This window comes from Leucopleurus acutus (assembly GCF_964270905.1).
Source record: "Leucopleurus acutus genome assembly, chromosome: 7".
Classification (NCBI taxonomy): Eukaryota; Metazoa; Chordata; class Mammalia; order Artiodactyla; family Delphinidae; genus Leucopleurus; species Leucopleurus acutus.
The window spans coordinates 28597875-28620890 of record NC_139150.1 but is presented as its reverse complement, the minus strand read 5'-3'; the positions used below and the strand labels follow the sequence as shown (position 1 = coordinate 28620890).

Genomic DNA, 23016 nt, shown 5'->3' with positions numbered 1-23016 from the left:
CTTTGAAACAATAATCTGAAAAAACTAGTATTTCCAAGAGAAAATTGAATATACATGTGTTTATATATGTAGTAAAATTCAGGGCCCAGATTTGACTCATATAAAAATGAATAAAATTTCTCTCATTCAATAAGAAAATACAATCCCCTATGATAATGAAACTTCCCTGATTAATCTCCTGTTACAGATTTATATGTTTCTATAGAACCCTGAGCAGGCACTTCAGTGTTTCTAACATTTGACTGACATTTTAGCTTTTATATAGGTCAAGGGCAATTTTCATACATGTAAAAAAAAATACGCAAGTTTGAATGTTCTATATACAATATTTAAGCTTTTAAAATTAGTGTTTCAAAGTTATGAAGTGGTTCAAAAAACTCAGACAACAATGTTGAATAATATAATAAAAATCATGTGCTCAGCACCTAGCTTTACCATATTCTCACATTATTCCATATTTTCTTTAGTTATACTTGGGGTTTTCTCTAAAATTTTTCATATTTCCATTCCCTTCATTCCTTCCCACAGGTAATCTACTCTCATTAACTCAACGTGTATCATTTATAGTTAGGTTTTCTAATATTTCCATTTGTATTTGTCTCTAAACAATATACACTATGATTTTTCAGAATTTTACACTATATGAATGGTATCATATTATAGGTAGGTATTATTTTTCAAATTGCTTTGGGAGCTTTATCCATATTAATATGTGTTGCTCAGGTTTGTCTGCATTATTTTTGTAACATTCTATTTTATGACTATATCGCACTATTTATTCTCCTGTTGATGGACACTGCAATTGTTTCTAATTCCTCCCCTTTTCAAACAATGCTGCCAAAAAGTCTAGGACATATCTCCTTTTGTACACATAGAAGAGTTTCTCTGCTAGAAAATGAGCTGCTGAGTTATGGGGAATATACTCCCTCAACTTGACTAGATATTACCAGTTCACAATTCATTTGCTGTGGTTGAGAGTTCCCATTCTCCACATTTTTCTTTCTATAATAAGTTATGTGCTTTCTTATTATCATATAATAACACCTGTAATGTGTCTCTTAACTCAGACCTCAGTGTAGTACTCAACTATGGTAATTGCCATACTCCTCATCAAGATCATGGATCATGATTAAACATACCAGTTGGTCTACCATGGTTTGCAGCAAGGAAGACGTTTATTTTGTGAGAGGAAGAAATTGGGAATGTTGAGAATGGGACCTCTCTCTGCTCCCATATGGAAGGAATGTTTGATTGGTTAAAGACTGACTATATCCAGATGAATCCTCTGCAAATAAACATGTGGATCTCACAGGGCAAGGCTCTTGGGATTTTGTAGCCTGGGAATCAGTAGTTAAGCATTCTTACCCCTCCACTCCCAAGTTCTCCTAGAAAGTCTATATTTTGAGAAGCTCCTCTTGTCTTTGGAATGAGACACCTTTGGTACGTGTTGTGTTACAGTCCAGGAGACACCAGATTTTGCCCTCCTATCCCCCAGAAAGTGATAAGTCTATTTTGCCTACTGTTCTGATTTTGATCTTCCAGGTGGCATCAAGTTTGTCTGATATTATAATGATACATTAATGATATATCATTATAATGATACATTAACCTCTTCAATTCCCAGCAGCCTCATTTATTCCAGGAGAGACAACTGGGAATCAGGGAGGGAAAGCATTTTCTCAGAACAGCGAGAAACTAGCAAACCATAGATTGTAACCCAGTCCTTCTGCTTCTTAGCAAAATGTTCTTTTTCCTATACCATTCTTCCAAAATGACTCCCTTTAGTTGCTGTAGTTTCTCCTCTGAGATTTTATTGGCATTTGCAAAACTGGGTTTTGTAATGTGTTCCTAGAAATAATACTGTGTAAATATGGACTTTAGTCTCAATATTATACAGGTCCTCTGCATTCAGTATTCTACCCCCTGTCGAGTCTTACAGCCACAGAATTTCAAAGCAGGAAAGGATCTTCAAAAAGTTGGCTCAACACTATCAATTTTCAGATAAGACAAAGGTGAAAAATTAAATATAAAGAGGTTATTCGCCCAGTGTCATACTGCTAGCAAGTGGCACTACCACTATCATACCAACTTCTTCTAATTGTAACTGTAAAGGACAAAATAAAACTTAGCTACAAAATCCTATTAAACAGAGATAACTACTATTAAAATATCTTTGTTTCTCCAATCTTAGTATCCATCAGAAAAATTTATAAAAGAGAAATAAAGGATGCCTTCTCCCCTGTATTAATTGTTTATATCTGAACCATAATACATTTTTAATTGAAGACAAAGACAAATCTTTGGGTGTCCAACTTAGGCTGACTTACATTACGGTATGTCACAAGTTAGGCCACGCCTCTGTGTTTTTGCTTATCTGTGTTTTTGCTCCCACTGCCTGTATCCCCTTTTCTCCTTTCACCTCCAATACTCATCATCACCCTGAAGGAAAAAAACCTAACCATATTGCCAGACACAATTTGATTCTCCTCCTGAATTAAGATTTTATTAATTACTCAATAATAATTGACCTCTCCTATCTTTGTAACACATTGTAGCTTGAACTTATACTTGTCATAAAATGAAGCAATTTTTTTTCATCTTTCCAAGTATATGTCTGTACCTTGGGATTACAGACTAATTCATCTTTCTTTCCTCAGTACTTAGCAGGATAGGTGTTCTGTGAATATTTGTTAAGGAAGGAGAAAAAGAGAGAAGGAAGGAAAGAAGGATGGACTCTGATAAACTGGAGCCAGACTGTGGTAAGGGACAATAGCCTTTCAGCAAGAGAATTGTTTTTATGAGTAGAAGGAATTGGTCTGAAAAGACATGGGCCCCTTTCAGTGTTTTTATTTGTATCCGTTCTAACCCAGGTAGGATTGTGTATACGTCCAGAGAGAATAAAAAGGGCTGTGTGTCAATTGAAAGGTCTGTTTCACTAGACTCAGTAATGACTTGGGACCCAAATAACTCTGCTGTAGAACACTTCTTTTTACAAATGAACATAACATACTTCACAAGTGCAGAAGTACTTGCATATTGGCAGCAGTTAATACTGGCTCATGCCATGATAGATCACTGGACATGATGCCGTTAAAATAAGGGCAGAACAGTTTTGGAGCAGCTGCTGAGAAATCCCTATTATACTAGCAACCTTGGCTGTGACATTAGCAAATCTTGAGAGTGGCTGGTTTTCAATAAATTGTGGTGGTAAAAATGGTCTGATTCTAAGGCCAGTGAGAGGTATCTGCTTAGACCAGAGATGTGTCATCTTGGAGCAGCATTTCTGTAGAATTTTTGAGGCTGGTGGTTGTGGAATCCTGACTCAGTTAACAGAAATGAATTAGCTAATTAATTTCTTCACAAATTCATTCATCATATATTTGCCTAGTGCCTTACCTCTATGTAAGTCATAGTCCTAAGTTTTTGCAAGTGCTGGACACACACTAGGGGACAAAACATCTGAATTTTCTTACCTAGTGCAACTAAAATTTTAGGAGGAGGAGATAGGAAATAAACAAGTAGATGAGTAAATAAGTAATGGAATTTTAGGTATTCATACACAGCATGGGAAAGAAAGGAATCAAGAATGACTTCTAGGTTTTGGAGAATGGTTATGCCATTTACTGAAATGTAGTCATTTTGTGATTTTTTAGTGAGCAAAACCAAGTGTTTGGTTTTGAACATGTAAATTTGAGATGCTGACTTGATATTAATGGAAATGTTGATTAAGCAGTGGAATATAGGAGTCTGGAGCTTGATGCCCAGCAATGAATCTCCACTGCAACAAGCATGGAATTAGGGATAGGAGCATTGGTAGTGCAGCCTGGGGCAATACATATAGGCTGACAGCAAGTGGCTGCCTGGACTGATTCATAATCCGTATGTCCCCATCTCTTGTGTGTTCCCATATATGTTTGAGGATGGTTATTCTGAAAGGAAAGGACCTAGAATTGTTGAGGAGCATGTGGAAGCTTGAAGCAAGCAAGATTTGAGTGCTAATGTTGATGTGCTCACACTGATACCTACAAATTAGTAAGGTATGGCATATTCCCATAATAGATGTACCTGCAGAGTGCTATGTAATTGTTTAACAGTGTCCCAATGTGATTATTTACTCTCACTATATAATTCACAATTAACATTTATTAATGTCAACAGACTAGTGGTGTTCCATCAGTGGAGATGGGTGACAAAATGGGAGGGTACTGGACTTGGAACCAGTGTAAGTAATCTTCCTTCAATGAAGAACTTGTTGCCTCAGCTGCTGGGAGTCCTACTGGCAGACAATCCTCAGCTGTCACCACCTTCAGGGGTTGCTTCAGTTGCAGAGAACCATGCTTCCCCAGTTCACGCCCCTTCCCAGGGTGGCCCACACCCAATGTGGAGAGTCCATGTAGGCAGACCACGGAGAGAGCTATGGCTGAGAAGCCCAAATGGCTCTCACACTGGGTGCTAGAGACTTCCCAGCCCAGGCATCAAACATGTGAGTCAAGCCTTAGAGGTGACCTAGCCCCAGCCATCACCTGATTGCAACTCCTTGAGAGACCCCAGGTGAGCATTGACTAGCTGATCCTAGTCAACCCTCGGGTGAGCAAAGAAATGAGCGCTATTATTTTAAGCCACTGTTTTAGGGTGGTTTGTTCACAGCTACAGATAACTGCAATTATGATTAAATTATTTTACTTCTTTCAGCCTCAATTCCTCTATCTATGGTATGGGAATAATTTTATTAAAACTTCCTGAACCTAACTCATGAGCATGTTGTGGAAATAACTTTAATAGTAATGTAAACTAGGCATTAGAGGAGCAACTTACTATAATTATCACCGTAAATCATCATTAACTTGGAAGGGACTGTACAGAATACCAAAAAAGCAGGGCTCTTAATTTCGAGGAGCAATGATATCACCTTTCAGTTCACAATCATTTGTCCTAACCACACAAACATTTGTGGCATTATCTATGGAATATTTTTTAATATAAATAAGGGATCTGGAATGGGAGGGGTGGAATGGAAATCAAGAAGTGGACTTAAAAACGATAATGTAACATTTACTTTTGTTTAGTCCCTCTGTATAGCTCAGATCAGCAGGCTATTTTCAAGCATATTTGTAGAAGGCACAATTTTGTCCACTCCAGCTTCAAATCTGGAAACTCGGCACTTAACAGTTAGCTTCTTTTACACTCACTAAACACGGCCTGCCCCGCACCCCGTCTTCTCTTTTTTTCTTCCCCTATATAATTTGAATGCCTATATCTCCAACTAGATATGTCTTTAAAGAAACAGATCCAGAGATTTCTTTTTGTAGTTGTGCCCTAAGAGTAACTATCATAGCACTTCGTAAATAGCAGATACCTAACACATATTTTCAAAATAGATAAATAAAAAATCCAACAGTGCAAATATAATTTGAAAGATAATAAAGGATCAGTGAGTACTTACTACTAAGATGCTTTCCATTTAATTGAAAGTTGAAAATTCAACTATCAGTTTAACCTATTTCTTTTCTTTTTTGATTTTCTAGATTCCAAGATTTTCCCCTAGTTGCTAGTACAGCCTGCCAAATAGTCCAGTTCTCCCCTTCTCCTTGTGCCTTTCCAGGCACATTTTGAGATTGCATTTCCTGAGCCCCTTGTCATAAATAGCTGTGGTGAATTGTGAGTGTAAGTGACGTGTGTCACTTTGGATGGAGCATTTTAAATTCTGGTTCTAGGCACTTCCAGAGCTCTTGTTCCCTCTAGCAGGTATCTACAAGATTCTAGGTAGTGGCTGCTCCATTAGGCTGGCTTCCTTACTGACTATGAAAAGAAGAAATGCCTCCTCCCTCTGCAATGGATATGTAGTATGAACAAGAAATAAGTCGTTGTTTTTAAGCCCTTGGTAATTTTTATTTTTTTCCCCACAGCATAATTTCCTGATAGAGCCATTCTGATAGAGCACCTAACGCTTAGTGACCAGAACTGATTGATGGGTTTGGCAAAGCCTGAGAGCAGAAGAATCACAGCTCAGGTATTTCTTTCCTTTCCAGTTCTTTGTCAGTGGAATATAAATCGGTTTAGTAATTCAGCACTTAACTTGAGATGCCAACTTGTTACCGTAGAGACCACGAGTCAGCACTTCTAATGACTGAATCATAGGCTTTCCAAACTCTACATTAAATTCTGTTAAAATAGCCTATAGTATCCCAAATTTTATCTGGCATTATCTTAGGTGGATTCCCCAAAGAGTAGACTGAGACAGAGATTTGTGTGCAGTAGGTTTATTTGGGAGTGCTGTGCAGAACACCTGTGACCTAGTGCAGAAAGCAGAATTGGCCAGAGGGAGAAGCCACACTGCGATGCAGTCACAAGGCTTCAACTGATGGCATGGGGAGCTCTTCAGATGGCCCTTTATAGTTGTCCTGGTTGAAGCAAAGGGGTTTTTGTGTCCCTGCATCAAGTCATTGGATATGGGCCAACACAGAAGAGGAGGTGTAACTTTCAGCTGGGCAACTTCCTTCTGTGGCGGACAATGCTGGGGAAGAGGCTCAGCTGTAAGCAATCTGCAGCCAACACTCCTGGCAACTGGAGGATCTCATGCCTCTACGCGAAGGAGGATTCTGCGTGGTATGGTACAGACCCGCTATAAGAGTGGTATAAATTGCTAGTAAAATTATTGGAAGCCTGTACAGGGTTATCTCCTATCAAAGCCATTACCTCCTTGTATTGTCCCCAAATGATCTGTCCACTTGGACTGTTGTTTCCCTACCTCCAACTGTCAAAGGTCTATTTTTCCTTAAGCATTCAGCTCAAATACCATCTAGGAAAATCCTCTGAGGATGTATCTCTTGATGATGTCCACAGCCATGAATTTTTTCTTCTTTTGGGCTTCCCTGGGACTCTGTACCAATCCTGTGTTACAAGTTTGCCTTATATGAGGAAAAGGTCCTTTAAGTGAATGACTGTAGGGTTGCTTCTCAAGCAAGGCATAGAGAAACTAGGATGGAAGATGGTGGGGTCGGGGGGAATAACAGGAGGGATTCCGATGGGACACTCTAGTGCCATTTGTTTTTCTGGGGTCCCACACAGATGACACTATGCCTGTGAGTCCCAGACTATCTTGTTGACCCATTTTGTGTCTTGTAAGTTAGAGTCTTCTCTCTTTTCACCATATTCTATTGATTGTTTCCCCAATATTATTCTTAAAGTTCTAGTCAAGGATTGTTTAAATGTTCCATTCTTGACTTGGCCTTATTTCAGAGCCTTAAAGGGAGAACAGATCATTTCAATTCCTTCTCAGGCTTTCTGTCCCCACTCCCCACCCGACTCTATCCGCACCCACAGCTGAATCCTGCATGGTGGTTGTGCTATTACTTATTGAGGTATTTGTCGGAGGGAGAGGGAAATGTCAGAGAGTAAAAGTCTGGGCTGTTAGGTCTAACTGTTATTTTACAAGTAAAAATCCTACCTACAGAGTCAACCTCTGATAATCTGTTTTAATTTTTATTTTGCAGGAAAGCAATTTCTTTATACTTTGAATTAAAATCATTCATATACCTATTTTACTTCCTCATTAGACCTTAATTTATTTGAGATAAAGAATAAATTTAAGAAAATCATCAGAAGCCTTAATTTCCCCATTTGCAAAATGAGTGGCTATAATTCTTCCAGGGCCCTTCCCTCTGTAGAAGTTGCTGATTTGATGTGAGTCAGCCTAAAATGATAGGATGTCACAATTCTAGAAGAGTTGAGAATACCTTATTCTCCAGTTTCCATATTAGTTTGCTGGCAGATATGCTGCCTACATCTTTTTGTTACTGTCAAGTAAAATAACTGCTCTGGAACAGAGGGCGAGAATAACACAAAGAAAGTAAAACAAAGAAATTTCACAACAGCCATCATCAGGAATTCAGGGGCAATTTGACTTACAGCAGCTTGAAATTTTAAAAGAAAAACAGAAAATGCAGTGTTTTTTCATTTGCTTTCTGTTTCTTCTTTAAACAAGCATACTCTATCTTCCCAAAGATTTTCCCCTAGAAAGAAAACACATTGCACAGCTTGACCTCTAATTTAAATCATAATTAAGCTTCCAGTTAATCCCCCAGTGTTCCGTTAAATCCCCCTATCCTCTTAAACAGCATAACCCCAGTTTTATTTTCCCCAGACATAAAATGCTGAATTACAGCTTATTTATGAGTTTCATGAATAAGACTAATTTGATTGCCGTTTGCAGAGAAATTCTCACCAGGTTATTACATTTCTAGATCCCATTAACTAATAAAAATATACAAAATAAAAATTATTCTAAATTAGTCTTCCAAGCAGAATCGCTGGCAACATTTCTTTCTATACAAAGAAGGCGTGGGGCTTCCCTGGTGGCGCAGTGGTTGAGAATCTGCCTGCCAATGCAGGGGACACGGGTTTGAGCCCTGGTCTGGGAAGATCCCACATGCCGTGGAGCAACTGGGCCCGTGAGCCACAATTACTGAGCCTGCGCATCTGGAGCCTGTGCTCCGCAACGAGAGGCCGCGATAGTGAGAGGCCCGCGCACCGCGATGAAGAGGGGCCCCCGCTTGCCGCAACTGGAGAAAGCCCTCGCACAGAAACGAAGACCCAACACAGCCATAAATAATAAATAAGAAGACGCCACCAACCAGCCCAATTAGGAAACTTTCCTCCTGTTGTCCCTGCTCAGCACTACTACCTATGCTAAATCCAACCTATTTTTTATTTTACGGGTCAAAAGAGCAGGACTGAGGAAAGCATATGGCGCTGAGAGCTCCGTGAAACCAAAAGCTGCAATGTTCATATCATGATAGATTCCTCAGCCTTATGAATGTCACAGTGGTCGCTGGTGGTATTACACAAAAAGAACACTGCAAGATGAAAAAAATTTTCAGTGTTAGATCAATGAAATAATCACCACTCTTAACTTGCTGAATCTTATAATATTGACTAGTTTGTGGATTATGTCATATAATTCAATATTTTCCAAGTCTTTATTTTTTAAATCTATTCTTTCCCTTTACCTTGATCAGAAAGCAGCAAATGAATCTCCTAAATTTATTCATATTCAACCAATATTGTCTACTATGTGCTATGTCACAAAGATATGTCACAATAGCAATATAGGTCAGAAGAAAAGTCTGGATAAAGGGTTAAGGGATTACAGAAGAGGTTGCAAATAAATCATCCAGAAATAGATAAGATTTGGGGTTACAAGTATCAGTAGAAATACACATGGGGGTAGATATGGAGAAGGGATAAGCATTTCAAGTTCAGCATGGGCAAAGATACAAAGAAGATAACAAAGAAGAGAACATCAATATTTCAGGGATGACAAAAAGTTCTTTAAGATGGCACATAGGGGCTTCCCAGGTGGCGCAGTGGTTGAGAGTCCGTCTGCCGATGCGGGGGACACGGGTTCGTGCCCCGCTCCGGGAAGATCCCACATGCTGCGGAGCGGCTGGGCCTGTGAGCCATGGCCGCTGAGCCTGTGCGTCCGGAGCCTGTGCTCCGCAACGGGAGAGGCCACAGCAGTGATAGGCCCGCGTACCGCAAAAAAAAAAAAAAAAAAAAAAAAGATGGCACATAAAATGCTCCATAATCTGGCTTCTGTGTATCTCCTACACTAAATCTTGCTACTTCTTGCCTCATACATTATGTTTATCTTCTATGCCCTTGCCTGTGCAATCTATTCTGTTTATAATGCCTTTCAGTCTTCCTCTGGTTAATGTCTTTATACATGTCATCTCTATTCAACTATGGACTCCCTTGAGGACAGGCCCACATCTTATTCATCTTTGTATCCCAGAACATAGTACAATTCTCAGAATAAGGTAGGCATTCTATAAATGCCTATTGAATTCATACATTCATTCATCTATCCATTTAAAAAGTTATCGAACACTTTTTTTTTTTGTCATTGGCTGGTGCTTGGTTTACAGTAGTGAACAACAAATGACATGGTAATCTAAGGAAGAAGCTGCAGGAGATGAGTCTAGGAAAGCAGGTTGAGAATAAATTATGAAAGGCCAGGCATGCCACCTTAAAGAGGTTAGAATTAATTCTGTAGGCAATTTTCACCAAGTTTATACAGAGTAAAGAGATATCATATTTCTGATACAGAAACATATATAGCTTGTAGGACATTAGAGAGGGCAGAGACTGGTGGCTAAGTATTGTTGAAGTAGAAATTTAAGTAGGAATTTGAATAATGTAACAGAGAGGAAACGTTGATTACAGAGGGGCAGATCTTGTGGGAAAAAAATCTAAGAGTGAAATCTAGTAAGAATTGAGTTGGTAGTAAAAGGAAACCAATAGAGGAAGGTCAAGCAGATGTTGTGGATTTGAAATAAAAAGTAATAAGGGACCACTGTGAGAGGGAGAACAATGAAATGAGAATGATATTTGAGAAAGGGGAATGAATAATCCTCCCATAATGGAAGGGGTGTGGCAAAGCAGAAAAGCAATGAGATGAGTAGCGTTGGCTATTAACCAGTGTGGAAGTGATAAAAGCCAAGGAGAACTGGAAAAACTGAAAAAATGTGAAATAAGTACACAGACACTGGATTTTATGAGTAGTGCATGAAAATATTTTCTTAAGCGCTAGTATCAGACATCTTTCTCTGTTTTTTAGGAAAAGCTAATTTGAATGTGGAATGTGAGAATCTGAAAGCAAGGTTCAGCAGGAGCAAAACAAAGATCCCTGATGTGCTTCATAAAAGGTCAATGGGAAGACCTCCTCTAGCCTGGCTGACTAAAATTCCCTTTATAAACTCATAGGAATACTGGGTAAAACATAACTATTGGCATGTAAACCATATATCAAGCACGGTAACAAAAAACAAAAAACACTTAGAAAATCCTAAGTGCCAGAGACAATTTGAAGAGCAGGCACTGACAGGCAGCCCTCCAACATTTATTTTACACTTGGCTATAGAGCTCAGAAGCCAGTGGCTGGGCTCTAATGCACAAGCACTGGCCCTTGAGCTTCACTGAGTCAGAGGAGCTGGAACTAGGCCCTTAGGTAAAACCTGGAGCCTTAAAGATCTGCCAGTCATTGGGATTGGAAAAACTCCACCCACTAGCTTGGGTAAGAGGCAAGGAAATTTGTTCTTTGCCTGGAGCTTTGGATAGGGGAATAAAACAAAAGATGACTCCTGAGCAATCAAAACCCCAGACCTGCAACAGATATAAATTTACAATATCTGTATTATTCAGGAACCACAAACTGAGAAACAATCATTTACAAATGTACCCAGATCTTTAAGAGTCAAAGAACCCTGGCAGAAACAAATGTGTAACTGGTCTGAAAGGACGCTTTCACAACTCAGGGCATAAGAGACTCACATAAACAAAACAACCCAATCCCAGAACAGCACCACAGGAGGAAATAAATCACTATGAGTAAGAGTCAGCCACTGCTGTAAACAGTAAGAGTTAGGAACTCAAAAGCTGGAAATAGTAGAAGTACCTGAAAGAGAAGATAAAGATATTTAACTTGACTAAGGAGGCAAAATAATAGAAATCATAATGAAAGTACAGGCAGATTTCACAAGGCACCAAACAGAACATGGAGTATTGAAAAGAATATTGTCATTGAAATGAAAATGAATGTGTCCAAGCAGATCCCACAAGTGAATGAATATAATCACCTCCTTTTCTATTCCTCATTTTAAATTATGCTCAGCTGTATTTCTTTCCAAGTTTGTCAGACAGGTTATACTTGGTGTATTCAAAATGTGCTGCTACTCAATACAATTTTGCAATGTGAACTTCAGTTCATCCCCTTGAACCAAAAATTAATCTCTCAACAAAATGAATCAACCTTTCCATATTTCTGCAATGAAGGTAAAGTTCTTTCAGTTTTTTCCTTCTGTCCTAAATTCCAGGGAAAGAGGATTCACCCAGGTCCACAGAAGAACTACTGTAGGACTCCAAAATTAGAAAAGTGCACCCAGGGAAAGACGGTCCCTGCCAATGCCCTGGAAGAGTAGAAGACCAAGTCTTTTTCCTAGGTCTTGTTTTATGGCTTTTATCAGTGTCCTTGCTGGTGCTGCTGCCTTCTACATAAGGACGAAGACTACACTAGCCAGCCAATGTTAAAGCTTTCAAAAGCTTTTGATACACGGTGATGAAACAAGAACAGTGCTCTATTTATACTATATCCACCCTACAGTCTATCTTTACTTCCAGCCCTAACCTCTCCACATTAGAGTGGTTTTAGCGGCTTTGTGCCTTGGTGTTCTCCACTTCTCTGTGGTGATCTCAGGGGCCAGTTGTAAGTCAGCCATGAGTGAGTTCCTCAAGTCCACCTGTACTAACGGAAATTCCTTCGTGCTTCTGACGTGTTCTAAGACTAAAATTGCTCTAGATCTCTCCTTTTATAAGGAATTTTCGTTTTAATAATTACTTTTAGTAGTAGTTAGATGTGTTTATTTTTATAACTACCCAGAAGTTCTTATCCAGCAAGTGTATTTGCATATATTTTTTATCCATTTGACTTAAATAATATCAGCTAGTTATTAACTAATTAAAATAGTGCAAAGGCTAATAATGTCTGTCTTAACACTTACACTTTCACCCCAAAGAACTGCTTATCTCACAACTTGGTAAAATCCGCATTAGGGTTTGTTGGCAAATTAAAATTCTTTATTCACAGTGATGAAGACGACAGAGTTGAAAAGAAATGTATATTAAGACTGAATAGAATCAATACAAGTGAAGAGCTGTGGAGTGTAGATGAAGGAATCACAGTACACAAAGATAACTGCTTGACTAAATGATGTTAGGCCTGTAATGATTGACGTATATAAGTGGGTGGGATGAGAGTAAACAAATGAATTCTTTCTTATACAAACAAAAAATTTCATAAAACTTATTCTCTTAAGTAGAGAAAGAACTTCAAAACACTGGCTCATTCTTGGTAATTCTTGGTAGTTCGACTGGTATTAAATATTGCAAAGCCAACCCGGGGCGAAGAAAACAACTTTAAATATACAACCTAAAACAGCATACTGACTGAACCATCTTTTTATACATCACCTAGGAATAGACACCACCATAGTGCACTATGAAGCCAAGCCCTTCCTAACTCATTAGTATCAATATCCTTAACTGTGAGTAAACTGGCCTTTTTTTTTTTTTAAAGAAAAGTACACACTGATAACAGGATCTGTTATTACTAGTACTGGAGTCTATACACGAAGAGAAGTAATTATACTATTTAAGAGTACGTGCTCTGGAGCAAGACTGCGTGGGAACAAATCTCCGCTGCTCCGCTTACTACTTGGAATAAGTTGCTGAACCTGTGACTCAGTTTGCTCATTTGCAAAATGAGAGCAATATCACGGATTTCATAGGGTTGCTACGAGGATTTTTAAAAGCCCTTGGAACGCAGCCTGGCACACGAAACGCAATAAATATCAGCTGTTACAAGGTGTTCCCCCTAAAATTCTCTGAAATGTTAGTTCTGCCATTGCTTATCATTCTACAGCTTTTCAGTGAAAGGAGGGGAACTCCTATTCGTCCAGCACCTATTATCGGCCCCACTCAATTTCTCCCTGGGCGCTGCACAGCTTTGGCTGCGAGCCTATCGTCCCTTCCGGACGCTAAACCCGAGATGTAGCCGGCGAGGGGTGGAGCCAGACCGCGACCCACAGTCCTCACAAGTTCGGTCGGCGCTGCCCCAATCCCAACAAGGGGCAGCTTCCATTTTGGACGAATCTGCGCCAGCATGGGGAGATTCCGGGGCTTCTGAAGCAGAGCGAGGAGACCGGTAGGAAGCCACCCTGCCTCCCTTGCTCACAGACCACACAGCAGCCGGCACCTGCGAATCCCCCCACGCCCGCGGGAAGGCAGGGCTTCCCGAACGCAGCTGCCGCAAAACCGGGCCTGAGGCGGGGCGGGGCCGGCGAGCGCGAGGCCCCGAGGCGGAGGTGCGGGGCTGTCCGAGGTGTGCCGGACGCCGAGCTCAACGTATGCCACCAGCTCCTTTAGTCCTCAGGCCCAAGCCGTCGCTTTCCCGGAGCCGCCACCGTCGCGACCTTCTTTTCTATCTCCCTGTCACTTTGGTTGTTTGATGGAAGAGAAAAATGGAAGGCAGGCATCTCTGAGGCACCAGCCAATGAAATAGGCAGAGGAGGTGGGGTCCTTTGCTCGCGCCTAAATTCAAAGGCATAAATAGTTCCTCTCCGCTGTTGAGCGCGGGCTGAGTGTTGTAGTCGCTATGGTGGAATTTGCTTCTTAGCTCCCGAAGCCGGGCAAGGCTGGCCCACTCTCCGCCCTAGTGACTAGGAAGAGCTTTGTGGGTGCCGCAAGCCCAGGCGGCCTGACGCAGCGGTGAGGCAGGTGCGTGCGCGCGGCCGGTTGGGCCTAGCCTGGCATTCCTGGCCGGAGATGGGCGTCGGGGGCTGGGGAGCCGAGGAGCAAGGGACCTCAGACTAAAGTTAGTTCTAAGGGGTTCCTGGCAGAATGGCTAGTTCTTGCCATTGAAGTAGGGCGAGGAAGTGTTGACAGAAAGGCCTGGTGAGGCGAGGAAAGAGCCTGAGTGAAAGCAAAAATCTTCATCTCTTTATGTGGGGTTTATCTATTTAATAAATATTTACGAACCCCCCCCCCTCGCCCCCATCCCGCGCCCTCGAGTCAGGGACTATTCCGGCATACAGCGGTGGACGTAGGCGAAGATGCTACGGAGATTACATTGTGATAGTTTGGATAGCCGAGTAAATAAGTACTGTTTAGTGTCAGCTTTAAGTGCAATGAAGGAAAAAGGAAGCGGAGCGAGGGGGTGGGTAGAGGTGCTCTTTTATATAGGGAAGTCAGGAAGGACCCCAGTTAGGTGACGTTTGAGCAAAGACGTGAGTGTTGGAATGGAGAGTGAGCCATGCCAGTATCCGGGAGAAGGGCATTATGGGCAAAGGGGATGCGGTGTGAAATAATCAGCCTTCGTTACCTAGAGTATGATAACGGTGGAAGATAAGCCTGGAGAAGTAAGTGGTTGGCTTCCAGGTTGAATTAATGGTTTAATTAAGTACTAACTAGAGACTAACGCCTGTATATTTTTAAGTTAAAGAAAGATACCTTTGCATCAGAGGAAGTAGCTTGGCAAGTGGCTGTTTTATTTCTATAGAGCTGTCATTCTTATGTTTCAGTCTTCTACATTTATTATGGTTCCAGTTTTACATTCCACTTATGTGTTGTTATTTGTTTTGTACAGAACTGCTTTGTGGCTTGCTTGATTTCTAGCAGAGATTTGCCTGTCGGAGTCAGTAGTGAAAATGCACATTAAGTCAATCATTCTTGAGGGATTCAAGTCCTATGCTCAGAGGACTGAAGTCAATGGTTTTGACCCCCTCTTCAATGCTATCACTGGTTTAAATGGTAGTGGGAAATCCAACATATTGGACTCCATCTGCTTTTTGCTGGGCATCTCCAACCTGTCTCAGGTAAAGTGTAAACTTTCTCATTTATGTGAATTTAAATTTGAGGAGCCTCGAGGGAATCCTCATTACACTTAGAGACTATTGCTAGTATCCTCTTCATTTGCATTTTTATGTGAAATATCTTATACCTCACCACAGTCCTTTAAAGGTCGGTATTATTACTCCATATTTTAGGTGAGAAAATAGAAACTTAGAGGAGTTGCCTAAGGTTCATCTTCTTAAGATGTTTGGAGCAACACTGAAACTCAGGCATTCTCATTCCAGAGTTGTACCCTCACCCCATCCCTGCCCCCGCCCCCCCCCATTATAATGTCTTTTCAGGACCTTCTAATGGGATTGGATGAATAGTGAAATTCGTAGACACTGTCTTTCCTTAAATCTTTCAAATGAGCTTTTGTTAAGAAATGAGTAGAAAACAGTTCTCTTTGGTGTTGAAAAAGTCCTATGGAGAAAGGTGCCCATTTCAGGTTGTTACCCATTTTCTTTGCTCTTCTTGCTTATGAATGCCACTGCCTATCCTTGCCTGCTTAATGGATACTACATGGGTGATTTTCCGACAGCAAGAAGCACATTTTTAGTGCTATTTTGCGTAGTATGGGGTTTTGTAACTGAAACTTTTCCTTTATTTTAGGTTCGGGCTTCTAATTTACAAGATTTAGTTTACAAAAATGGGCAGGCTGGTATTACCAAAGCCTCCGTGTCAATCACCTTTGATAATTCTGACAAAAAGCAGAGTCCTTTAGGATTTGAGATTCATGATGAAATTACAGTAACAAGGCAGGTGAGTGGCTACTAAATATTTGGTTACCTAGAAACTTGCAGGTCTGATGTGCGTTTTGGCAATGTGACTACTGGAGAGAGAAAGTTTATGAGCAAAATTGATGGATCAAATACTGACTAGATTCCTTAAGAATATCTTCCTTATGTTAAATTTTGATCATGCAAATTCTGCCGTGTACCAAGAGGATTGAAAGGGATCTGAAATCCATCAGTCCAAGCACTCAACCATGCTTAAATCTTGAACCACACTTGAGTCTTCTCTCTCTCTGCTGGAACACCTGTAGCTCTTGGGATCTTTCTATGTTCTCAGGTAACCCATTCTGTTTTTGGAAAGGTCTAATTAGAAAGTTATTCCTATATATTGAGCCAAAGTGCTGTCTTCAAGTTTTACACATTAATCCTCATTTTCTTGAGAGCATCAGGAGCAAATCTAATTTATTCCGTATTTCAATATTTAAGTGTTCTGTAAGTCTGTTTCCTAAGCTAACTCTCTAGGTCTTTCAATTGATATTTAGTTGTTTATAGGTCTTTCAGTTGAATTGAATACAAATTTGCTCCAGTTTTTTATATCTTTTTTTTTTAATGCTTGGCACCTCAAATTACATATACCAGAATTGGTCTAGCTGCGACAGGATTAAGCAGAATTGTTGCTTCTTTCATTTTAAGTACTCTACTTCTATTTTTCTCAATATGATGTTGGAGAGTTCATGATACATTGTGAATTCATATCTGATGTACTAAAAATAACTGTAAATTGTTCATGTGTTATTAGCCACATACTGCCAGTTCTGTATCTAAGCAGGTTTTTGAAACCAAGGGAGGACCTTACATCTGTCCCTTAAAATCTTTTTTTATTATAGTCAATGTTTTCAGTTTGTCAAAATTTTATTTTAAAAAATTCTGTTAATTCGCATTTACTCTCCAACTTAGCATTATGTAACTTAGATTTCCCTCTCTATTTTACTTTTTTTTTTTGCGGTACGCGGTCCTCTCACTGTGGCCTCTCCCGTTGCGGAGCACAGGCTCCGGACGCGCAGGCTCAGCGGCCATGGCTCACGGGCCCAGCCGCTCCGCGGCATGTGGGATCTTCCCGGAACGGGGCACGAACCCCGTGTCCCCTGCATCGGCAGGCGGACTCTCAACCACTGCGCCACCAGCGGAGCCCTCCCTCTCTATTTTAATGAAAGCCTCTGGTTGAAAAAAAAAAGGGTGGGGGATTGACTAGATCGGGACAGAATCCTGTTCTCTGTCATTAAGCATCTATCAAATAATAACCCTTTAAGGATTTTAAGTAAGTCTGCTACTAATCCACCCCAAATTCCTGTCCTCATGCAATCCATATGCCTGTATCTTCACCATAATTTTGTTATAAAGACTGTCTCAAATTACTTATGGGTAAATTAGGACTGTTGTTCAAATATATTAATAAATGATCTACCACCCTCATAATCCTGTCAGGGAAAAGGAGTGAATTAATATTTATTTAATATTTATTAAGTGCTTAATGTGTGCTGGGCATTGTTGAATGCACTGGGAAATACAGATAGAAAGAATGAGAAACATACCTTGTCTTTAAGGACCTCAAAATATGGGTGAGACAATCATACCCAAAAAATGATAATGCAAGTGCTGTAGTAGAGTGTGAACAAGCTGGTATCTTGTATAAGTTGTTCCTATTAAACCCATGCCGAAGTTCCATGGTTACTCTTTTTCTTTCAAGTATTTACCAGTCCTGTCTTTTACTAATCCCTTTTAGCATCTTGACAGGGATTGATATTAAACTATTTGCCTTTCATTTTCAGTATCTGACTTCTTTTCTTTTGGAAATCAAAAGGGAGGAAGAGGGCTTAACCTCTGAGTATGGAAAATTGTAGAAAGAGGGTGATCAGGGATAGAAACTACAATCTACACATACTTGGAAACATGAAGCTAGGAGGGCCCTTAGAGACCTAATCCACTGCAGGGGAGGTTAGGAGGCTTGTGCTTGGTTACGTAACTAGTTAGTAAAAGTCCCTGGATTAGAAGCCAATTATCCTGACTCAGTCTCATATTCTTTTTGACCATGTCACACTTTCTTTATTATTTACCCTATATTGATTTTGTTTACCATTAGTTGGACAGAACAAACATGAAAAATAATGTATTTGGGAATTTATCATCATAGCACAAGATGTGTGTGTTCATTTATATCTTTTAAAATTCTTTCCTTTTTAGGTGGTTATTGGTGGCAGAAATAAATATTTAATCAATGGAGTAAATGCAAACAATACCAGAGTACAGGATCTCTTTTGTTCTGTTGGCCTTAATGTTAACAACCCTCACTTTCTCATCATGCAGGTATTTCGTTTGTCGTCTTTATATCTCTTTCATAATAGTTTTGACATCTTTTATTTTTTAACTTATAAGAGAAGTGCTTCTGTTTGGATTTTTCATTTTTTATTTTACTATTAGCCTGCTGTTTGGGCACCTGTTAAGAAATGTGGGTTAGTTTTTTGTACTTACGTGTTCTAGTATATTGTATACGTTTGAATTTTGAAGAATGTCTGGAAGTAATTTTCTTTGACTTATCTTGGAGGGCCATTGTTCCAAAAAATCAAGAAATGTTCAATAATTATGCTAACATTAATTCATATACTTACCTGTCTTAGAATTGGAGACTTATACATCATTAACATTAACTGTTTCGGAAATATGGTCGAGTTAACTTTGTATCATTTAATAACATGTAATTTGTATCACTCATGAGAAAGTGGGTAACGAAATTCTAGAGTTATAAGCTACCTTTGGTCTCAACTATAATAAAAGAAACATCTTTTCATGTAGGTGGAAGAAATAACTCCCAAAAGATTGGTGTATTAGGATACAACAGCTTCAGTGCAGATAAACATGTATGTCTTAGGTTATTCTTTCTGTATTTTGTTATTATCATAGTAAGTTTGCCAATTTTATTTTCAGGGCCGAATTACAAAAGTGTTGAATATGAAACCTCCAGAGGTAAGAGTACTCTTTAAGGACAGTAAAAATAGTAATTATAGATATTGTCTTAATCTTCTAGGTAATCAATTTTTTTAACATAATTTTTTCCATTATTAAAACTCTTGGAAACATTTAAGAATGATAAGTAGAGGAAATAGTTTTGTTTTTTAATATTTAACACTGTGCCCCGTTGTTTTTTTAAGTTATGTAACAAACCTTCTGAGCCTTACTTTCCTCATCCATAAATTGGAGCCAATAATCCTTACCTCAGGGTCTGTTCTGAGGATTAAATGAGAATCCTTAAAAGAAGTAAAAGAAGTCTTAGGACCTTATTAAGCAAAATTTTTAAAAAATTATTTTTTTAATTGAGATATAATTCATAAAGTAGTTTCAGGTGTACAACATAATGATTCTATATATATACACATATATTTAATATATGTATATATCACAAAATGATCACAGTAAGTCTACTCAACATTTGTCACCACACAGGTAAAATTTTTTTTTAAGATGAGAACTGTTAAGATTTATTCTGTCAGCACTTTTCAAATATGCAGTACAGTATTACTAACTCTAGTCACCATGCCATACATTACATCCTCAGGACTTAGAGTTTGTACCTTTTGACTACCTGTACTCATTTTGCCCACCACCCTTTCCCCACCTCTGGCAACCGCCAATCTGTTCTCTGTACCTGTGAGTTCACTTTTTTTTTTTTAAGAGTTTACATAGAAGTGAGATTATACTGTTTTTGTCTTTCTGTGTCTGACTTAATTTACTTAGCATAATGCCCTTGAGGCCCTACCCATGCTGTCACAAATGGCAGGATTTCCTTTTTGTATGGCTAAATAATACTCTATTTAATTTATTTATATATATAAATATCACATATTCTTTATCCATTCATCCATCAGTGGACACTTAGGTTGTTTCCATGTCTTGACTATTGCAAATAATGTTGCAGTGAACATGGGAGTGCAGGTGTCTTTTCAAATTCGTGTCTTTGGTTCCTTGAGATAAATGTCCAGAAGTGGAATTGTTGGATATGGTAGTTCTAGTTTTAATGTTTTGAGGAGACTTCATGCTGTTTCTCATAGTGGCTGCACCAACTTACAGTCCCACAAACAGTGCACAAGAGTTCCCTTTTCTCCACGTCCTCACCAGCACTTGTTATTTCTTGTCGTTTTGATAATAGCCATTCTGACAGGTGATATCTCATTGTGGTTTGGATTTACATTTGCCTGATGATTAGTGATGTTGACCATCTTTTCATGTACTTGCTGCCCATTTGTATGTCTCCTGTGGAAAGATATCTATTCATACCCTCTGCACATTTTTTTCATTTGATTTTTTTCTATTAAGTTGTATGAGTTCTTTGTGTATTTGGTTATTAACTGCTTATATATGTGATTTACAAATATTTTCTCCCATTCAGTTGGTTGCCTTTTCATTTTGTTGATGATTTCCTCTGCTGTGCAGAAGCTTTTTAGTTTGAGGTAGTCCCGCTTGTTTACTTTTGGTTTGGGTGCCTTTGCTTTTGGTGTCAAATCCAAAAAAAAATCATTGCCAAGACTGATGTCTAGGAATTTTATGTGCCCGATACAGTATTAAAAGAAATTTTGCCTCTATAAAGTAGCCTTTCTCAACTGGTGTTCCATGTCAGCCTATAGAAAAAGATTTGAGTGAAATTAATTCATTACGTACAATGGATTGCTTAGGACATTAAGACTTAATTTTCTCTTAGAGCCCCCTTGAGAAAGAGTTGGTACGAAGGAATGAATGTTTTGTATAAGAGCAAAAGCTCTTTTTGTATTTTTTTTCTATGGAGAAGAACTAAGAAGACGACTGATAATTGATAATACTAGTCTGGTTTGACCATAGGTCATGCTTATTTTCTTTAGATAACATCTTAAGGGAAAACTTCTAATTCAAAACCTGTCAAATACATAGAAATCAAAATGGTTTTCAGAGAAATAATCCTCTTGAGATAGGGATTGATGGTGACTAGAAGCTTCTGAAAAAGGAGTGCTAGCAAAATTGTCCTACTTACAAAATTGTAATTAATATTTGCCTTTTTCAGAGTACTTCTCATGAATTATTTTACTTCATGTTTACTTCTCAGCAGTGTTGTGAGATATTATCAGTACTCTGCAGAAGAAGAAACAGAGGCGCAGAGAAAATTAAGTTACTTTCCCAAGTTCTTAAAGCATGTGCCACAGTTGGAATGCAGACGTTAGGCCATGCTTCATCCTTGTAGGAACAAAATGGCTGAAGTCTCACTTGGGACAATTTTAAGTAGAAATTTCTAAAATGAAAACTGAATGTTGTTAGCCTTTACTTTTTCTAAGACTCATATTTGAAGGAAAAGAGGAGGAAGGAATTACTGGCTTCAGTTTTAAAGGAAATGCACTCTGGAACCTCAGCGTGGCATAAAGTTTGATTTTAGAATTGGAGTGAAGGCCAGAAATGTTTCTTGAATGTTAGGGTTATTAGCTAATATGCACAATTTTATGTACTTAACTTTTATGATCCATAATTTTGTTAAGATACTTAGGTTAAGGCATTAAATAATATCCTTAATGTAAATTCCAATGAGACTCATTGTCTTGGATTCTTAAAACATTAATACAATCGTCTTTCCAGATTTTGTCCATGATAGAAGAAGCAGCTGGAACCAGGATGTATGAATACAAAAAGATAGCTGCCCAGAAGACTATAGAAAAAAAGGAGGCTAAGCTGAAAGAAATTAAGATGGTAATTAAATTTATATAAAATATTTTGAGAGAAGAGAGTACTTTTGCATTTAGAGTTTCTCTGCTGTAAAAAGGGAAATTCTACCACACCCCCGCTCCGCCCAGCCTTAGTTCCGTTTTCCTTAGTCTTACATCCTACTTCTCCCTTTTAAATTTCTTTAATGGTACTTCACATACTGAAAAATATGATCTTCCTTTATTTTCCAGATACTTGAAGAAGAAATTACTCCAACCATTCAGAAATTAAAAGAGGTATGTACTATATATGTGAGGACAGCCAGCTAGAATGTTTCTCAAAATTGGTGATGTATCCACGATCATACACATGGGGATGAAATGTGTACCACTTCTCAGGAATTATTCTGGCGGATGAGATAAGGCGTTAGAGTTGGTAGTGCATACTTAGCCTTCTGCTTGTAGAGGACAGTGTACTTCATATCTATTAAGTCATAATGGTTTTGTAAATAGATTGCCTGTCTTAATCTCAGAAAATATGCCAGATTTTAATTCTTTGTTGAAGAGAAGTCTAAATTTTCCTGTACATTTAGAATTGAATGGAATAATATTTCATAAAGATATGGCCCTCTCAGTGACTTTTCTTGGTAGAGTGAATAACTTCTCAGATAAAAGGGGGCTGTCATTATAATTGCTGCTGTCAAGGCAATTGGTAAACGAAAGGTATTGAAACAGATGACTGTTTTCTCTATAATCTTTGCAGCTTCTGACATTGTAATTAGTGTTTCAGTGAAAGAATGTGTTTATAGCACATTGGTTTTAAATTATGTATTTAGGAATTTATTAAATGTTCATTAAAGTTTGATATTTCTCAAGCTCTCTTCTGAATCCATATAGTAGCATAGACATTATTGGAAAAACTGAAAAATTGTGATCTTGAAGGTTCTGCCTTTTGTATGTATGATTTAGTAGAAAACACTAGATCACGAGTTTAAACCTAGATGTCATGTTTGATTTTGACAAGTTCTTTCTAAATCTAAAAATATGGAGTGGTCATTTAATCACCCTGAATTTGTTTCTTCAAGTTAGGAACTTTTTGTTATTTTGTTACTTTGTCCCAGTAG

General features: G+C 38.8%; 1 protein-coding gene across 2 annotated transcripts in view; it reads left to right on the top strand.

The window, feature by feature from the left end:
• Positions 1-13689: 13689 nt before the first annotated feature.
• Positions 13690-23016, top strand: part of SMC2 (structural maintenance of chromosomes 2) — a 52003-nt gene continuing 42676 nt past the window's right edge. The window contains exons 1-7 of one of the 2 annotated variants that reach the window (XM_082843190.1): positions 13690-13759; positions 15200-15428; positions 16057-16206; positions 18420-18542; positions 19161-19199; positions 21828-21938; positions 22145-22189. In XM_082843190.1, the coding sequence (XP_082699316.1) occupies positions 15261-15428; positions 16057-16206; positions 18420-18542; positions 19161-19199; positions 21828-21938; positions 22145-22189 (636 nt within the window). In that variant the 5' untranslated portion in view covers positions 13690-13759; positions 15200-15260. Of the gene's footprint in view, positions 13760-14253; positions 14332-15199; positions 15429-16056; positions 16207-18419; positions 18543-19160; positions 19200-21827; positions 21939-22144; positions 22190-23016 lie in introns of those variants that run through there. The other variant, XM_082843191.1, reaches the window with a different exon arrangement.